Genomic DNA, 19475 nt, shown 5'->3' with positions numbered 1-19475 from the left:
CAGAGCCCTGGAGACAGAGGTTAATTGGGAGAGGAGAAGAGGGCAGACGCTCCAGAGACTGTATGCTCTAATTTGCAGCTGGCTCATGCTAGGATGAAGCCTGCAAGTTGCAGGTCTTCCAGATAGATAGATGATAGAGATATATAGGTAGGTAGGTAGGTAGGTAGGTAGGTAGATTCAAGCCCCCACCTGCTCACCAGGAGACTTCAGGTCACTTTTTGTGGTCAGGCAACCCTACATGCCGATGGTCCTATATAGTAGCAGGCTATCTGTGTTGTGTAGCCAGAAGCCAAAGCAATCCAGGGCAACACGACTGGCCAGGGTGTTCCAGCTAATTTACATCTCATGGTTCCCTCAAAGGATCTTGGGAACTGAGTGTGCCAACTAGTTTGGGGCTCAGTATGCTTATCTATAAAATGGGTCTAAGGAGCCTAGCTCTTCACATCCTTTCAAATGAGACTCATGGCTCTTAGCGGTGCGGGCGCCTTCTCTGCAACATGGAGATCTGTGGGGCTCTGTCCTTGTGCTTTTTGCTGTAATAAAAGAGATCCGGCATCTTGGTTTTCCAGCTCACCTCACTTGAGAGCAGCCCAGAACTGCGGCGTGTCGACTCTAGCAGGAAATCAAGGAACTTCAACAAGCAGCCCAGCACCGGTGATTACTACAAGCACCTGGGCAGCAGTGGTAGCGTGGTAGAGCAAACCGGGAACAACCGCAGGATGGCGCACAGCGAGGAGGTGAGCCACTAGGGAATACTGCTTCCTTCTGGCCAGCTGCTGTTCCCCTCTAGCCATTCTGAGTAATGGCCAGTTGCTGTTTGGGGACAGGGGGAGAGTGTGTGGTCCTCGTGAAGGCTCTTTCCAGAGCATAGGCCTTCCAACAACAGTCAGAGGTAGAGGAAGTGGGTTTCCCCAGACTGAAAACTGACAGAACCTTCTTAAAAATAGTTTATATATTGATTGCATTTGTAGCCCACCTTTCTCTCCAAGGAGCTCAAAGTGACATACATGGTTCTCTTTCTCTCTCTCCTTGTTTAATCCCCACAACAACCCTGTGGTGTAGGTGAGGCTAAGAGGCAGTGCAAGGCCCCCAAGATCACTTCCAGTGAACTTCATGTCCAAATGAGTATTTGAACCCAGGTCTCTCCCAGGACCTGGTCCGATACACTAACCACTACACCATGCTGTCTGTCTGATCACAGTAGGTTTATGTGACAAACCATGATTCAAACACTAGGTCCAATCTGCCTGGCCTCTCCTCTGTTGCTTCAGATAGTACATCCACTTTTAAAAACCTTTTTTCAATGCATATACATTTTGTAAATGCATATACAACCAGTTCCTCCAAATTAACAGATATTTTCTAGCAGAGTTGCAAACTGTTCCCGCAGTTGCTTGGAGACCAAGGTGTGTTGGTGAAGTCACACATGCTAGCCAGTAGGTGCTGGCTTCTCTCTGATGGGCTGCAAACATGCAAAATCAGCCTCTCCCCCTTTCATGGCGCAGCAACTGGTGAGGTGGACCAGGAAACAGTAAGCAGCAAGAACAAAAGACCAGCTGCCCTCCTCCCCAACTGCCTCTGGCACACCTGCCTCCCTTTTGACCACAGCGGCTGTTTTCTGCTTTCTACCCCACCTCACTGCCCCTCTCTGGAAGAAGATGCCTGCATTTGCAGGGAAGTCACCTCCACTGCTCTCAAATGATGTATCCACCTGCATCTTGACTGCAGGTGGGCCAAGGTGGGACTTGAGCTGCATATCTCTGTACCAGCTGGTCTGCCCTACTTCTGTGGAAGTAGACAAAGGTGGGTTGGTGAAGTCACACATACTAGCCAGTAGGTGCTGGCTTCTCTCTGTTGAAACCCAGGCTTTGATCCTCCCCAAGGAGGACCATCCTCTGAGTGGGGGTTGAGTCATAAAACCTAAGAAGATCCCTGTTGGATCAGGCCAATGGCCCATCCACTCCAGCACCCTGTACTCACAGTGGCCAACCAGGTGCCCACTATGGCAGGACCAGAGCACAAGATCCCTTTCCCTTCCTGTGGCTTCCAGAAACTGGTATTCAGAAGCATTACTGCCTCCAGCTATGGAGGCAGAGCAGAGTCATTGTAGCTAGTAGTTGCAGCATTTCTTGGTGAGGGCACTGATTTTATCTGTCTCTCATTCCCCCTTCTCATACTTCTGTTGCTGCTGCTGCTGCTGCTATTGTTGTCACTTTTCCTTCTCAGGCTTCCCTTCTGTCCAACGACAACGTGCAAAACGGGAGCCCAGCGGAGAACAAGCCTTCCGGGGAGATGCCTCCCCCTCCTCCTCCCCCACCCCTCCCCGAGGGCGCCTGCCCCCCACCGCCACCCCCTCCATTGCCAACAGAGAACCACCCTCCATCCACCAGCCAGCGGCGATCATCTTCCTCCACCGGAAGTAAGTCAGACAGCGACTTTCCCATCTGACGGGCGTATCAGCCACTATTGGCTGTGATGGTTATGCGAAGCTTCCACATTCGCCTCTGAACCAAAGTTGCCAGGAGCAAAAGTGGGAAGAAGTGGGTATTGCCCTGTCTCTGAGCTTCCCAGAAACACCTGGTTGGACAGTGTGGGAAACAAATGACCCATGTAACAGCCACGAGAATTATATATATATATATATATATATATATATATATATATATATATATATATATATATATAATTAAAGCCAAATTGGAACGCAGGAGATATAAACATGAATCGGAGTAGTTGAGCAACAAGAACAAAGTCCAGCAGGTCAAAAAGCCCTGTTTGACCATTTAAAATAATAATAATAATAATAACCCCAATGTTTTTATGGGTCCAAACAGGCTTGGGAACACCCAGAGCTCAGAGTTCTACTGCTTCTGCTTCGCGGTGACTGTGGGTCACAGGCTAGTGCGTGTTTTACAGCTTCCCCACTTTCCCTGTCCTCTCCCTGCAATCTCAAAGTCCACCAGATTCTACACCGAACTGTCAAATAGAAGCTAACTGCAGCTTTAAAAATGTCAGCGTGGCTTGGACGTTTCGTGTTCTTCTCTAGAATTCCAAGAAGTCCTGGGACTGTCTGAAAACAGAGAGTGTTGAGGCAAATATATATATAGCCACGAATCTCCTTTGGGGGCTGCAGGTAGATTATTATTTTATTTGGTAGGGGGAGGCAGAAGGAAGCGGTTATCTCGACTTACCTTTATCCAAACTCCACCCCTCCGACTTAACCCTGCCTTTTCCTCTCACTTGGCCCGGGTGACAGATTTCTGGCTCCCACCCCTAAGGACCTGCTGTGTTGGCCATCCCCACCCCCCACCCCACCCCAGAGCTTTGCACCAGCCTGTGCAATGAGCAATGGGTGCCTTTTCCAGGAAGGATTTCTCCACTTGGAAGCCATGAAGAGTAAGTCCAGTGAGCCATTTTGCCATATCTCTGACTGTACCTATTTAATATGCTTGTGTTGTGTAGCTTCCTTGCTTCAGAGCCCTAATTTGTGTGGGGTTGAGCTTTCTTGAGGACTAGTCGCACTTGCTGCGTGCATGCCAGACTACAGTTGAAAAAATTCTGGGGACCCATACTGAGTGTACGAAATGTGCATATGATTGTTTTCCTGCCGTGGAGTGTGGCTAAGAGACTCTCAGGGCCCTGATTCTGTATCTGCAACCCCAAGGAATCTTATTCAGCTGTTTGCCTCTGGATTCTGAGGTTTCCGAAGTTCCCCACATACTTCCGAGTACAGCTCCACAACCCAAGGGACTAGAAACTTGGCAAGAAGGTGTTAAACTTTTTTTAAAAAAAAGTGAATTTGAATGCTAAGGGGGTGTTGTTTTTCTGCGCTTCTGCAGAATTGTGCCCCTTGCCATACATATTTTGGGCAGGGTGAAGGCTTCCCAACTTATTCGAGGGTGGGTCTCACAATCTTACTACAAGCGGTTAATATTTGAGTAGTGAGATGTGCATAAGACATCTTATACACATGTATAAGGAAGTTTCCCAGATGGTGAAGAAACAGTCATTATCATAATTTTGAGCATTTATATCAATTACATTCTCACAATAATTCTCTAAACACCCTTTTAGGTCAGGGGAGATTAAGGAAGACAGACAGACAGGGATTTCCCCCCCCCCTAAAGAGGGTAATCAGAGCATGGTTGGTGCAGGTATACTGCAAGAAGGAAGGATAGTAACTTGTATAGGTGTCTTATTTTAATAATTTTCATGGACTTTGCCGTGTGGGCGGCACTCTAAACTTGCTCAGAGGCACCCTTTTCCCTCTGTCCCCCTTGGAAATATCAAGGCATACTATTTGACAGGATTTTGGGAATCCTGTGTTAGGCTGATGAAAAACTCAGGCTCAGTGTCTTATATTTGGACATTTTGGGAACAAACGGGAGCCTTTTTTCTTTTCTTTTTTTTCTTTTTTTAGTAAAACCAGAATTTATTGGGAAAGTATGGGCCCCTGAGAAAGTGGTTGCTTTCCCTTGGAAATGGCCAGTTGTAAACTTAAATGGAAGGAGCTATTCACTTCTTCCAAGAGGGGAAAGAACTGGCTGTTGAACTAGATCAGGGGTCAGCAACCTTCGGCTCTCCAGATGTTTCGGACTACAATTCCCATCATCCCTGACCACTGGTACTGTTAGCTAGGGATCATGGGAGTTGTAGGCCAAAACATCTGGAGAGCCGAAGGTTGCCTATGCCTGAACTAGATTGTCAGCACTCTTGCAAAACTACAATTCCCAGGATTCCTTGGGGGAAGTCATGAGGGCTGAACTGGTGCAAAACCCATGCGCTGTCTTGTAGTTCAGAAAGGTTCTCCCTCCCACTCTCTGCTTTTAAATACATCTGCAGTTGCCTCCCTTAGCAAAGGCTTTAGCTCCTTAAAATATTGATGGAGGCTTAATCCTCAGGCTTTTGTGTTGGGTGCTTACCTGTCACCACACCCCATGCCAAGCCTACATTATTTAGTACAAATTGAGTCTGGCAATGCATCCGGATTGTGGGATGCAAACGGCAATACGGGCGTTAGAGCCTCAGCTTACGGACGTACACACCGAATCTCTGTCTCTATATCCTGACTGGGAAACACGCACGGAAGCTTGTTTCTAAAAGACTATGTCGCTCCATCAGGCTGAGCCGTTCCTTACAGCAGCCTGCCAAATGCCTCTAGGAAACTCATATGCTTCTGCTTCCCTGACTCATGCAGAGACACGACAGGCAACCTCCTCAAGGCAAATGGTTGCCTTCTCTCTGCTTCAATCATTCAGGATATAGAGATGCTCTACCACCAAGTTGTGGTCTTTCCTCCAAAGGCCAAATGTGGGCGGGAAGTGTAGTGGGAGTTGTTGTTGTTGCTATGGGAGCCTAGAACCACTGTTCCCAGAATGTACCCGGAACAGCTATGAAACAGGGAGGAAGCTGGTTTGCATTTCAAACCATGCTACGCACATCATACAAGTCTCTCGGCAAACACTGCTGATCCCCAGAGGCTTCACACAGAAGCACAGTCCTCGGAGTAACAGATCGCGCCTCGGAGACAATTGCTCGTTTTCTTCCTCTGCAGAAATGGCCAAGCCCAATTAATTTGTCTCCCGAAAGCAACTTAGCAACTGCAGTTTTTGTTTTGCCTCAGTGTGCCTCCCAGAATCTGCACAGCCTCACTCTATTTAAAAATGTTTTCGGAAATTTCCAACCGTGTGCCTCCTTGCAAAATCCCGGTGCAGGGAAAAAGTCACGGTGGCTTTCCATGATGCAAGGATATATGGTAAATCACTATTGATGTGATAGCTATCTTCAAATATCTGATGGGCTGTCACAGGGAAGGTGGAGCAGGCTTGTCGCCTGCTGCTCCAGAGGGTAGGACTCAGACCATGGCTTTGAATGACAAGGAAGGAGATGCCAACTAAATATTAGGAAGAACTTTCTGGTGGTAAGAGCTGCTTGCCCGTGGAACAGACTCCCTTGGAAAGCGGTGGATTCTGCTTTGTTGGAGGTTTTTAAGCAGAGATTGGATGACCACCTGTCAAGGGTGCTTTAGCCGTGATTCCTTCAATGCATGTGGTTGGACTAGATGATCCTTGGGTTTCCCTTCCTGTGATCCATATTTTTTTATTAAAAAAAAACTTTTGTGGAAATGGGATGAACTGAACTTTAGGGTTGAGAAAAAGGAGAGGGGCTGAAATAGGCACACCCTGCCCTCCCGTATAGATTTTTAAAGAGACATTGGATTGTTGTCGTTCAGTCGTGTCCGACTCTTCGTGACCCCATGGACCAGAGCATGCCAGGTACTCCTATCTTGGCGTTGGATAGCCAACTATATACATGTCCCCTGACTATAAAGTGTATTCAAAGATAAGGAGGAGGAAAAGGTGCTGTGGCAACCAGCGCCAGCCACAGTGGTCCCCATTGTTTGCACAATACTAGGCCTTTTCACCTGCTGCCACTTCCTGGGGGCCCATGGGCTGCGAGTCCCCAGACCTCAGCCCCGAAACTCAGGGACTAAGTTTCCATCAGAGCCGAGGGCAGAAGCTCGCTGTGGATCTGAGCAGCGCTCATTCTCCTGGGAATGCATTGTCCCCTCTGCAGTCTCTCTCACTAGTTCACCCGTCTCCAACCTCGATTGTCCTGTGCCCGCCGCCCCTCTGCTTGAGGAGGCACACAGGGCTCCTTTTGTTTGTGCTCATATGCTCCGCATTAGCCGAGCCACGTGGACATCTATCAGGCGCCCCCGGGGGGCTTATTAGCGCTCCCAATTTGGCAGCCGCTCAACACATGGCGCTTATTAGCCCTGAATCCAGGAGGATTTGGGGTCTCAAGCCGGCTCTTAATAGCATGTCGTTTTCTCAAAGTGGGCCATTAATGCCAGCAGGCTTTTTTGTCTTTGCTCCCCGAGGGGGAGGGCACTCCCGAGACCCCGTCCATTCATTCCTCCTGCCCGGAGGAGGGAGGCTGACGCTGGGAGCCTTTTCTTCCTCCCCTTTCTGGCGGCACCATGGCCTGCTAGGGAATTAGGAGCGACGGAGCCGCATGGCGCAGGAAGACAGATGGTGGCGCGAGGAGCCTGGGTCTTGTCCTGCCGCGCCGTCTGCTCAGGAGCGCTGGGGCTGCGCCCTGCGTGCTATGCTGACACACTCCAAACAGGGCAAGTATCCTCCTTGCAGTAGACCAGCTTTGGCGAACGCCCCCCCCCCCACAAGTGGGTCAGAACACCCAGTGCAATGTTAGTGGTTCAATCTGTGGTTGGTGCCAGGTGTGTGAGGTCAGGCGACGGCTGGAGAAAGCACCTAGTCCTGTGCTCCAGAATCAGAACTATGCGTACCGCAAGCCAGGTGGGGAGGCGATGTAACCAAAGGGAGACTAAATAGCTCCCGAAATGGGATTTTCATTAGCCCAGATCAGCGCTATTCCGGGTCCCCCTGGGAAGATGGGAGGGGCTGGCACCTGGCTAACACAGCCCTGGCCTTCCCCTGGCCTCCTTTATCCCTTCTTAACCTCTACCTGTCTGCTTCCTTGCACCTGAGCGCCGGATGGGTCGCACCAGGAAAAGGTGAGGTGCCATTGCGGGCTTCAGAGGAGGGGTGCGTGGTCTGCTGGGAGGACCCAGTCAAGAGGATATTCTGCCTAAACATTAGGAAGAACTCCCTGATGGTGAGAGCTGTTGGACAGTGGAAGGGACTCCCTCGGAAGGTGGCTAGAGGTTTTCAAGCAGAGGTTGGGTGGTCATTTGTCAGGGATTCCTTAGCTGTGATTCCTGCACTTGAAGGGGGGTTGGACTAGATGACCCTTGGCACCCTTTCCAACTCCACAAGTCTATCCGTCTTTGAAGTGTCGGGTACCCCGTTTGCATCCTGCATGCTTCAGTCTGTTGGCTTCCTTTTCCATGTGAGTCGTCTCGGTTTGGGATGCCGTGGAACGGGTTGAAGGTGTAGGCATGTTTTGGTTCTTCCCCGAATGACAGCAAAGCTGGCTTTTTGCAGTGATGTCGTGGGACGCCTCTGCCCACTCAGCTTTTCCCCACTGGCTTTGAACGTGGTGTAGCGATTAGCTAGCCGTTGCTTTTAATGTTTCCAGCTTCCACTGAGATGGGATTAGCATGTGCATCCCAGGCTCGCCGGGGCTCTTAAGGACATCATCGCCCCCACATTGCATATTTTTTTGTGTTGCAAGGTGGTTCCTTCAAATACACAGAGCATAGGTGTGGTTCCTCTTGACTTCAGGGGTTTTTTTGGGGGGAGGGAGGGATCATTTGCCAAACTTGACTTGGTAGAGCTCCTTAAGAAGCCCAGTGGAAGCAGTAGAGGTCTGTCTGGTCAGCTATGTAACACGAATGAAGATGCCAGATTCTCCTGCCAATGGCTGGAAATGCTAAACTCACTTGCCGTGGATCATGATTAACTCTGAGGCAGCCTAATTGGGGGAGGGGGAGGCATGGGCCAAAGAGCTCTTGATTGGCAGAATTGTTTGATCTTCCAGCTCCAACCATTGATCCCCTTTCTTATAGAGATAATGTGAAAAATGTCTCTCAGGTGAGGTTGCAGTTAGGTGAGGCAACAGGTCACAGATCTCCAGGTGTTTTATATAAGTAGTAGTAACAGCAGTAGTAGTAGTAGTAGCTATGTGGGGGTGGAATATGATGAGGATCTTTTTTCTGGTGAAAATGCCCCCCTCCCCATTATCTTCAAAACCTTGCCAGAGACTGCAGGGGGGTTGTATGCATGAAGAGGTGGAGGAGAGGTTAGATTTTGTTTCTGTTTGCAGGAGAAACTCCCTGGTTTCCTCAACCCAAATGCAAACTGAAATTTCCACTCCACCGAATTTTGCGATGCATTTATCTGACCAGGTGATCATGTGTTAGGAAAAATAACATACATACAAGAATGCAACGTATCTGGGGAAATGGCTTGCAATGATGGGTATGCTAGCCATAGCTGCATACAAAAACGGGGTTTGTTAGAAGAAATCCGCCGTAAAATGCTGATAATTGTTTGTGGGGTGTGTGGTTGTTTTTTAATGCAAATTGCTGTGGAAATATGAGCTGAGTTGGAAGAATGAGAAACTCAGAGAACCGAAATTAAAAGGATCTGTCGTTCCTAGGATGAATGCTCCCCTGTTGTTGTTGTTGTTGTTGTTTTAAAAAAAATCCATCCACATGGAAAACTAGCAAGTCGGAGAGGAGGAGATGTGGGGCAGTTTATTGCAGACAGGTTTGGAGGGGAAGAATCCACATCACAACGTCCTCATCAAAATGCCACCCTGTATTTTCTACCCCCACGTTTAATCTGGATCAACTCTTTCGGGGGTTTATTGGTTTGTTTTACTGATCGGATTTTCCTCGGAAACAGTAAATCCGGATTAAATGGGGAAATATTGTGTGGTGGCATTGTGGCGTAGATGCTGTGCAGAAACCTTGCAAATGAATGAACAGTAGCGAGGTCACGATCGACCACTGCTTGGAAGTGGCCCGGGTTTCACGTAACCCCTAGGTGTTTGTCTTCCACGTACCCTACTTTTTACCACTTTCTTAAGTAACAGAGTCTTGGGATGGGTTTTGAACAATGTGGATCATCTCTTAGCTAGTTTCCAGAAGAAGGCAAGAGCTACAGGGCGCTGCAGCCAAGTTTCCCACGAGTCCTTAAGCGCAAACTAGTTTTTATCGTCAGCTGTTTTATCTAGGTCTGTAAAAGTAAAGGTAAAGGGACCCCTGACCATCAGGTCCAGTTGTGTCCAACTCTGGGGTTGCGGCGCTCATCTCGCTTTATAGGCCAAGGGAGCCGACGTTTGTCCGCAGACAGCTTCCAGGTCATGTGGCCAGCATGACAAAGCCGCTTCTGGCGAACCAGAGCAGCGCACGGAAACGCCGTTCACCTTCCCGCTAGAGCGATCCCTATTTATCTACTTGCACTTTGATGTGCTTTCAAACTGCTAGGTGGGCAGGAGGTGGGACCGAGCAACGGGAGCTCACCCCGTGGCAGGGATTCAAACCGCCGACCTTCTGATCAGCAAGCCCTAGACTCTGTGGTTTAACCCACAGCGCCACCTGGGTCCCTATCTAGGTCTGAGAGATCCCTTAAGTTAAAAAAACAAAACAGACTCCATTCAAAACAGCTGAGGAAATGGAGACCTACCAAAATCACAAAATTTGGGAATATCCTGAAAGAGGGTGCTGCTAGAATGAGTGGGGAAGCTGCCAGGGTGATTTTGGATTTCTTGGCATGACCAAAGCCTCATTTGCTGTTATCTGCGAGTTGAGAGCGTAGAATACCATGTTTCCTCTTCCAAACGTTTGTTCATCTCCTGCTAGAACAGGAACTCCAAAATTGTGTATAGAGAACATTGGTGTGTCACGCAAAATAAATGTAAAAGTAGGCTTAAAAACCTCTCACCTGCATTTGAGGGCTGCTGATGTGTCTCTGTGTGAGTCACTGCTCAGGGCATAAAACCGTCCTCTCTGCCTCGTCTAGAATTAGGCCATCCTATTATTTATCTGTATTAAGAGTGATTGGATGAGCCTGCTGGACACCGCAGTCACTTGCCTTCCAGTTCCATTACTACATGAGTCACTTCCAACAAGGCAACAATTGTTTGGCCACATCAGTGATGCACACAGGAAATAGACTCCTTTGAAGAGCAAACCGCCTTAATATTTCACACTGTGTGTGTGTGTGTGTGTGTGTGTGTGTGGAAATGAGCATAAGAAAATGACATAGTCCTCCCATTTTAAGCTAGCCTGAAAAGTATACCTTCACACTGTCAGAAGTCTGGGGTAATGCTACTGTTTGAGTTAGCGACAGCTACACTTCATATTCCACCCAAGCCACTCCTTGTGTCTCAGGAAGCTGGTGTGAACTTCCAGAAGTTTTACAGTAGAGGTGAGGTTTTGCTCTTTGTGTGCGGCACCCCAGTTTCAGTCTTCACTATCACCTGTCAAGGTAGAGGTGGGACTCAGCTACATTAGTAAAGAAAAAGTGTTTTATATGCGTTATAACACCGTGACACCAGGTGGCGCTGTGGAGTTCAGTCTTTCGTCAATGTAATTTCCCACTTTGAGCTTTACAATGTTTTTTTTTTCCTGAAACGGTTTTTGATGTGACTAGATCCAGCCATGGAGGAGAAATTCCTGTGGTGCACAGTTTGATAAAAAATTTACCTAATTCAAACTTTCCAAGCCAGTACACAAACTTATCCTTCAAAACCGGCAATGTAGTTCTCCAGCAAAAAAAAATGTGCATGTGACAAAAAGCACCCATTCAGGGGAAGTGCTATCAAAAAAGCAGGTATGGGTAAAAGCAATGCACAAAAAGTGGCATTATGTATATTTAATAACATAAGGAGTCCAAATATGCTATCTCAGCTGGATCACCTCTGCCTATACACTTGTGGACATCCTCAAAGATCTCAAATGTGTTTATGGGAGAGGGCTGGCCCTTGCAGAAGCCATGCTGGTTCTGCTTTAGCAAGGCTTGTTATTCTATATTTGGCAATGCTGCTTGGGGGGAAATGTGCCTATTGGATTTTATAGCATCCCAAAATGTATATATGAGCAGGGGTGCACACAGAAATGACTATGAATTTTTCCCGAAGAAGCTTTCAGTCACCTTCAAATGTCTGAAGGACTGTCACATGAAAGATGGAACCAGCTGGCTTTCTGCTGCTCCAGAGGGTAGGAGCTGATTCAAATGACAAGAAAAGGGATTCCGAGTTAACGTTAGAAAGAACGTTCTGTCAAAGAGAGCTGATTGACAGTGGAGGGTCGTGGACTCTCCTTCGATGCAGTTTTTTCAAGCAGAGGTTGGGTGGCCATCTGTCAGGGATTCTTTAGCTGAGATTCCTGCGATCCGTGGGGTCAGACTAGATGATCCTTGGGTTTCCCTTCCAACTCCACAATCCTGTGATTCCCTATATTTATTTATTTTTAAATTAACTGATGCAGAAATGGTGACGAACTGAATTTAAGAAATGAGAAAGTGAGAGGGGCTGAAATTGACGCACCCTCCCCTTCACCCTCTATGTTTCAGGCACCAAGTCGTTCAACATGATGTCCCCGACCGGTGACAACGCAGAGCTGCTGGCAGAAATCAAAGCCGGGAAGAGCCTGAAACCTACACCCCAGAGCAAGGGCTTCACCACCATCTTCTCGGGCTCTGGCCAGACAGCCACCAACGTAGGTGATGGACTGGGTTGCCTGCCTGTTTGCCAACTACGTTCTTCCTTATCCTCCTTAGAAGTGGGAGTGGGGGGAGGGCAGAGGCCCCAAAGAGGCTTTTGGAGCAGGATTAACTCTTTGTAATTAGAATCAGGGAAGCTGATTGGCTGGTGTGTGTGTGTGTGTGTGTGTGAGTGTGTGTGTGTGTGTGTGAGAGAGAGAGAGAGAGAGAGAGAGAGAGAGAGAGAGAGAGAGAGAGAGAGAGAAGTCTTCTGGAGCTCAGTTCAACAGCATCGCCTTTATTGTGGGCCCGAGGAGTAGATGGGGGCTTATCAGTGGGGTCCTTAAGCTTTTACTAATGCAAAAACAAGGCTGGGTTTTTTTGGGGGGGATTCCTCACTCCAGCTGCAGGGAACTCTGCCCCATGTGGCTGCACTCTTGCAAACAGTTCCTGGGTTCCCAGCAGTAATAATACAGTAATAGCAATAATAAGAATTTATTATTTATACCCTGGCCATCCGGCTGGGTTTCCCTAGCCACTCTGGGCAGAAAGCATATTCCAAAATCTTTCTTGTGGCAATACCTCAAGCCTGCCAAAATGTCCCCAAACAGTAAGTCTCTAAAGAGAAGAGCTCAAATGGCTGTAGGTGTGCCCCCCCCATACACACACACCATGTATGGCATGCTTTTATTTCTTATACAAATATTGGAGCCACATGGGCACTCTGTGCCACAGGTAAATTAGGGCGTGTTGAATTTTTCAACATCCAAATTCCAAAAAGGAGGATGGGCAAAGAAGTTGTAACATGACTTGGGAATTCAAAAGATATTTTGGTTAAATTGGCATAATTTGGTTTTGCTTGGTAAATAACTACATAAAAATATTGACTCGTCCTATTATTTGCCTCTGTGTGTGTGTGTGTGTGTGTGTGTGTGTGTGTGTGTGTTTGTGTGTGTAAAAATATGTGTAAAATGGCATGGAAATGATTAAAAATGATTGCCAAGTGCCACACACACACACACACACACATACACAGTGGTACCTCGGGTTACGTACCTGATCCATTCTGGGGTGCCATTCGCACCCCGAAAAGTACGCAACCTGAGCGTCCATTTTGCGCATGTGCGAACTGCGCAAGACTTTTCTGCGCATGTGCAGACCTCGCGGAACACTCTGTGTGTGCACGGCGCGGCGATCTTTACTTCCGGGTTTGCGGAGTACGCAACCTGAAAGTACGCAACCCGAGGTATGACTGTATATATATATGCCTGAGAATAACAGACAAGTAAACAAGCGGAAGTGGCAAGATGAGAGAAGAAGCCTTGCGGAATATAAGTAGAGAAGAAGGAAACGGGATGCTTCAGAACCGTCAAATGAAATGATTTTCCCCTGCTGGTGAAAATGAAGAACAAATAGCTGATGCCCAGGATGGAAATTACAGACATTATGAATGGACATTAGGAAAACCAAGCACACCTTCTACTTCTAATTAAAAAAAAGACAAGAATGTAATACATGAGAAATACATGTTGCCACGCTGAGCATCAGATATGGTGTTGGCCTGCATGCCACAGCTGCCATCTCCACTGCCACCTTTATGGATGCTGGCTTGATCACCTGTAACTGGAACAAAACTCCTGGTTGATCACAATAAAGCCAGTTGGGTCCAAGAAAAAGGTTTGAAATTGTTGGATCAGGAATCCCATTATGTTTGTCAGAAGGGTGAAACTGATTGCATCATCTTTGACGGCTGTAAAGATGCAACTAAAGTTATGCTGAAAGCGTAACGTTTAAGCCCTTTTAAAATGGGGGGGGCGATTATAGGGTTGTTGTTGTTTTTATTCTGATTATGTATTTTGTGGTTTTATGTTCTGATTTTATTCTGTGACCTGCCCTGAGACCTGCGAGTATAGGGCAGTATATAAACTAGAAGGAGGAAGGGAGGGGGGGCAGATCATTCAGATCAGTAGTTCTCTAGCATCATCACCGAACAGCATTATTCTGTGTGCAGTGAACTGGGTGGAAGAGATATCTACCACTTCCCTCTGGAGAAAGAAAACCCAGCTGAAGTTATTGCTAATAATCTTGTAGGTTTCATGAAGGGCCTGCAGGCCATTGGAGATGATTCTACAAAAGTTAAGACTTGCCTGGGAAGCCAAACCGATGGATCCAAATTTGCACTAGAGGAGATCCTGACAAAACATCAAAAATGGCTTTCTGGGGAATGGGGCAGAACCACTGGCTGGGAGGGTGGTACCATGGGTCAAGCTTGGTCGTCAGATGATCTGGTTGGTTTGTGCCCTCCGCACCAAGGAGTTACCCCTGCGACGCTTGATCACAGCCCTTGATGGGAAGACCTTGTCTAACTGCGAGCAGACGGGTTGTTGCTGTTCAGTCGTTCAGTCGTGTCCGACTCTTCGTGACCCCATGGACCAGAGCACGCCAGGCACCCCTATCCTCCACTGCCTCCCGCAGTTTGGTCAAACATGTTAGTAGCTTTGAGAACACTGTCCAACCATCTCATCCTCTGTTGTCCCCTTCTCCTTGTGCCCTCCATCTTTCACAACATCAGGGTCTTTTCCAGGGAGTCTTCTCTTCTCATGAGGTGGCCAAAGTACTGGAGCCTCAACTTCAGGATCTGCCCTTCCAGTGAGCACTCAGGGCTGATTTCTTTAAGGATGGATAAGTTTGATCTTTTTGCAGTCCATGGGACTCTCAAGAGTCTCCTCCAGAGCAGACGGGTAGCATTGGCCAGATGCTAGATGCAGCTACCGAACTTGACATTGATCCTTCGCCAAACTCTCACTTTGCTGAGTGACAATGTCGTAAAGAATCTGTCTACTGAACTGACCAAGTGTATGGGTGTTGGATCACACAGGCCGTAAGGACAGGCAAACCTCCCATGCATCTGGCCCTACTTGCCTACTTGAAATTGGTCCAGTGACCCATTCAAAGAGGTGGTTAGCAACAGCAAACATGCTTTGCCACTTACGGGTTTCAAAACAGGACTGTTGTCCATTTTTCTTCATGATAATGTTCTTGTTTTATCTTTTTTGGTTAGACCGCTGTTTTACACACAAGCAGTGTATCCGTTTTATGAAAGAAGTAAGTGCAAACCGAATCGAGTTCCTTCCCCGTCCCTAACTTTCGGCTCCTTTTCACCCCACCCAACTCCAGGTCGAGGCTCCTGCATCTTCCCCTTCCCCTACCAGGACACCGACCCCTCCGTCCACCCCGGATGCACCTCCCGCGCCCAGACCGGCGGCCTCCCCGGAGCCAGTGGTCAACGGCTCTTCGCTGTCGCCCTCCTCATCAGCCGCAGCTGGCCAGGTGGACATTGAGGCCCTGATCCCCACCCACGATGAGCAGGGGAGGCCCATCCCGGAGTGGAAGCGCCAGGTGATGGTCCGCAAGCTGCAGGTGAAGATCCAGGAAGAGGAAGACCAGAGGCGCAAGGTAGGAAGCGTGTGGGGGGGGCTGGTGAGCATGGCGTGGTGCTGCGTGCCCTGGTCTTGTCACCTGTGTTTGCTGTGAGGCTCCCTCTGAGGAAAGCATCAACCCTTGGCCCCCACGGCCTCAAGACCCCCTTCAAGTGCTGCTGAATTCGCCCCTGACCATTGGGCTAGACAGTCCGGGGCTTGATGAGAGTCCCAACAGCATGGACACCAGGCTGAGGAAGGCTGCTCAGTCCACCAGCTCTTTCTGGATTCTCCTCCCCTTCCTGATCTACTATTCTCCAGCCCAGAGTGGGTTCCCTGGGAAGAACCACCCCCACCCACCCACCCACCCCTGGGGACTGCCTTCTCCTGGGTCAGATCATTTTGATCAGCCAAGCTCTGTATTGCTTCCACTACCTGGCAGGAAGCCTTGGAAATTACTTAGGACAAGCCCTAACGTTACTTTAGGACAAAGAGCAGCTCACCTGTGGCCCTTCCAATACGGTATTGTTGTTTACTATTCATAATCATTTGGGTTTTCTCAATTTGTTTTGTTTCACAAGGTTTGTGCATCGCTTGATTGTGAGGGGGAAATCTCAAAAGGGCTTTACAGGAAGAATAAGGCAATGACACAGAAGAACAGCTATCTAAACTGTTCAGAAAATGAAATCCATGATAAGCTAAAAATGGATTAAAATGCAATTATTATTGTTGTTACTACTACTACCATTTCTATTTATTTATCCATTTATCCCACCTTTCCTCCAAAGAAAGTGCAGAAGTCTGGGTTTCTGCCAGTAACAACCATAACAAAATTCTACTGGGTTGGTCCAAAGATCAATCTAGTTTAGTCTTTCACAACCTAACACTCTCTATGTGTTAGTTATGCTGGCTGGAACTGCAATTTAAAACATTGGGGGGAGGGGGGTTATTTTATTATGATTTCTTTATTGTATTTATATCCCAGCATTTTCTCCAAGGATGACATAGATGGTTTCCCCCTTCCTCATTAAATCCCCACAGCAACCCTGTGAGGTAGGTTAGGCTGAGAGACAGCGACTGGCCCAGCCCACAGTCACCCAGCGAGCTTCATGGCTGAGTGGGGATTTGAACCCTGGTCTCTCTCAGGTCCTAGTCCAACGCACTAACCACTACACTACCATTGGCTCTAGATAACAGAAAGGACTCCGATTATGATCACTACATTCCTCGGAATAACTTGCTTCAGTGGCCAGATTTGGCCCACTGGACCTCCATCCATCTGGCTCGGACACTCTGTCAAAGGCAAGCAATGCAGGCTGCAATCCAATCTGTTGCACCAGCTAAGGGGGGAGGGGACTTGTGATGAGCAGACCCCCCCCCCCTCCGCTGTGGAGCGATAACAGCATTGTTCTGCCAGCTGGGCAGGTTCGTGTGCTACCTACTGGGGCCTAGCGACAATTTCTGCACCGGTTCGATTTCCCTGCCCCTCCCCGCCGGGCCAGTATGAGCTGCGGATGCACCAGTTGCTGCACCCCTCCATAACCAGAGTTCGGACTGCAGTGTTGTATGATGAGATACAGTTATATCAACCCCACTAGCAGATTGTTCCAATGGACACCTGTATCTATCTACCTATCAACCCTATCCATCTCTCCACCCCTCCTTAGCTGCATTGCAGGGAGTTGGACTAGAGGACCCTTGGGGTCCTTTCCAGCTCTGCAATTCTGTGAGTCCATGATCCATCTTCCTTCCTTCCTTGACCTCCGGTCTCCAACATGAGCAGCCTGGTTCCGTGGCCCCTTTTGCAAATCATTGAGCCTCCAGGGCTCGGGGTTCTTCTTTCCCACCTCGTTTGGTCACCTGAGACTTTTCTGTGTGCTCTGGCTGGGGGGAGGCGGAGAGGTGAGGGGCATGTGGCTGGCATGTGGTTGGCATGGTCCTGCATCCTTTGCCTTGGTGTGGCTGACTCTGAAGTGCATTTAACCTGCAGTAGGTGCCAAGGGTCCTTGGCTCAAGGCTGGCGTTCCCAGCATCTGATGGTGGCCCACCAAGCTCCAACCTTTGCTGCCGTGTCTTCAATTTGGTCCGCTTGTCTAAGTAAAACCAACCAACCAACCTGAAAAAGGACCCCCCTAACAGACAACACAACCCTAACGGTTCGCTACAAAGCACGATACTGCAGCGTTAAATGCCTTACATGATCACTCAGTGGTGTAATGTGTGAGCATCATACCTGAGGCCTCTGCCGTTGAGTCGATCACGCCCTTGTGTTCCTTGTGGTTCTCTCGCTGCCCGCCACGTGAGCTGGAAACTGTAAGTGTCTCTCTCTCCTCCCCCCTCCAACCACTTTCCAGTTTCCCCTGCCCCCCTGCACCCCACCCGCCCCACCCCGGTCTGCGCAACTCCCTGGGAGCGCCAACGTGTTGCGCCACCATTACACCACGAAGGGACATGTAAGGCCTTGTGGCGTGTGCGAAACCCGGGCAAATGTAGAGGACGGTCCTGAGGGAGCCCCTTTGCCCTCTGTTCTTTTCTGCCCTGCCGTAGCTTCCCTCCAGCCACCAGGAAGGCTGGCGCTACTCCCATGCCCACAAGGCTATCCTGGGGCCTTTCGGGGAGCTCATGACCGAGGAGGACATCCTCTACCTGGAGAGGCAGATCGAGAACCTCCAGGTGATGCACAAGGTGCAGAAGGTGGAGACCCAGCTGGAGCAGCTGGAGCAGGAGCTGCAGCAGCTGCTGCCCGTCTCAGCCGCCTTGGCGAAGGAGCACTTCACCGTCAACCCCAAGCGCATGCAAGGCCAGGCCGACGACCTCCCGGCCTGGTGCAGCAAGATCTCCACCCTCCTGAAGAGCATGGCACTCCTCCTGGCCACCCTGGGCGGGAAGGCCATTACCCTGGCAGACATGGTCACCCCACAAGGGCCAGAGCAGGCGGGCAGCATTGCTGCCGTGGGGGCTGCACCACCTCTCAAAGAAGGCCCCTCCAACATCACTCGGTCGCAGTCCTTCAGCTGTACCCGGGAGGAGGTGGAGAAGGAGATCATGCAGTGGGGGGTATCGGTGAAGAACCTCAAGGCCAATTATGAACTGCACATGCAGGCACAGGTGCCCAATGCCATATCCAGCCGGGTGTACAAGAGGAAGCGGTCCTTGCCGGTGGGGACAGCTCAGTTCACTCTTGGCCGGGAGCCCATCTTGGAAGAAGACTACATCACCGGCATTGAGCCATTTGGTGGACTGGGGGAAGAGGAGATCTCCACCATGGGCCTAGAGCCACCGATCCCTCTCTCTCATGCACCTCTGCTTTACGGCGAAGCGGGGGTCCTTTTCCCGAAGCAGGCTGACGTCCCGTGCGTGGCGGGAGACCCCTTTGGGGAGGCACTGTTCAGCCCCGACCACATGACCCGTAGCCTCCCGGTCCAGACAGAGTTGAGCTGCGTCCAGGATTACATCGACATGCGGAAGGAGAGGATCGTCTACCTCTTCCTGGAGCACTGGAAGAAGTGGACCTTCACGGAGTCAGTCAGACAGGCCACGCCCAAGAGGAAGATGGCCGCCTCTGATGCTGCAAACGCCAACTCGGATGGAGCTCGGAAGATGGATGGCCCTGGGCTGATGCCCTTGGGGAGGAAGCCCAGCGAGGACGACCGGCTGCTGTATTTCATGAAGCAGCGGCAAGTGGTCGGGAAGCTGATCGCCCACTGGAGGAGCATCATCAGCCAGGTGCCCACCAGGCAGATCCGCCGCCTGAGCCGCACCAACATGCTCTACTGGCCCGAGCACTTCCTGCCCCACATCAGCGGCACGCCTGTGGCCTACGACAGCCTCACCTTGGACCTCTTCATGCTGGGCTACTTCCAGCTGTTGGAGATGAGCATGAGCCGCGCAGAGCGCAAGTTCCGCCACCTCCTCTGCTACG

General features: G+C 49.6%; 1 protein-coding gene across 2 annotated transcripts in view; it reads left to right on the top strand.

Annotated features, from left to right (window-relative positions):
* The window catches only part of ESPN (espin), a 103477-nt gene that overhangs the window by 71829 nt on the left and 12173 nt on the right, over positions 1-19475 (top strand). Inside the window, exons 8-11 of one of the 2 annotated variants that reach the window (XM_033156550.1) lie at positions 570-737; positions 2227-2419; positions 12006-12151; positions 15312-15590. In XM_033156550.1, coding sequence (XP_033012441.1) covers positions 570-737; positions 2227-2419; positions 12006-12151; positions 15312-15590 — 786 coding nt within the window. The remainder of the gene's footprint in view (positions 1-569; positions 738-2226; positions 2420-12005; positions 12152-15311; positions 15591-19475) is intronic. The other variant, XM_033156552.1, reaches the window with a different exon arrangement.

Source organism: Lacerta agilis, chromosome 8 (assembly GCF_009819535.1).
Source record: "Lacerta agilis isolate rLacAgi1 chromosome 8, rLacAgi1.pri, whole genome shotgun sequence".
Taxonomy (NCBI): domain Eukaryota; kingdom Metazoa; phylum Chordata; class Lepidosauria; order Squamata; family Lacertidae; genus Lacerta; species Lacerta agilis.
Note: the sequence above shows the minus strand (reverse complement) of the source record. Positions and strands in the feature narration are given on the sequence as shown.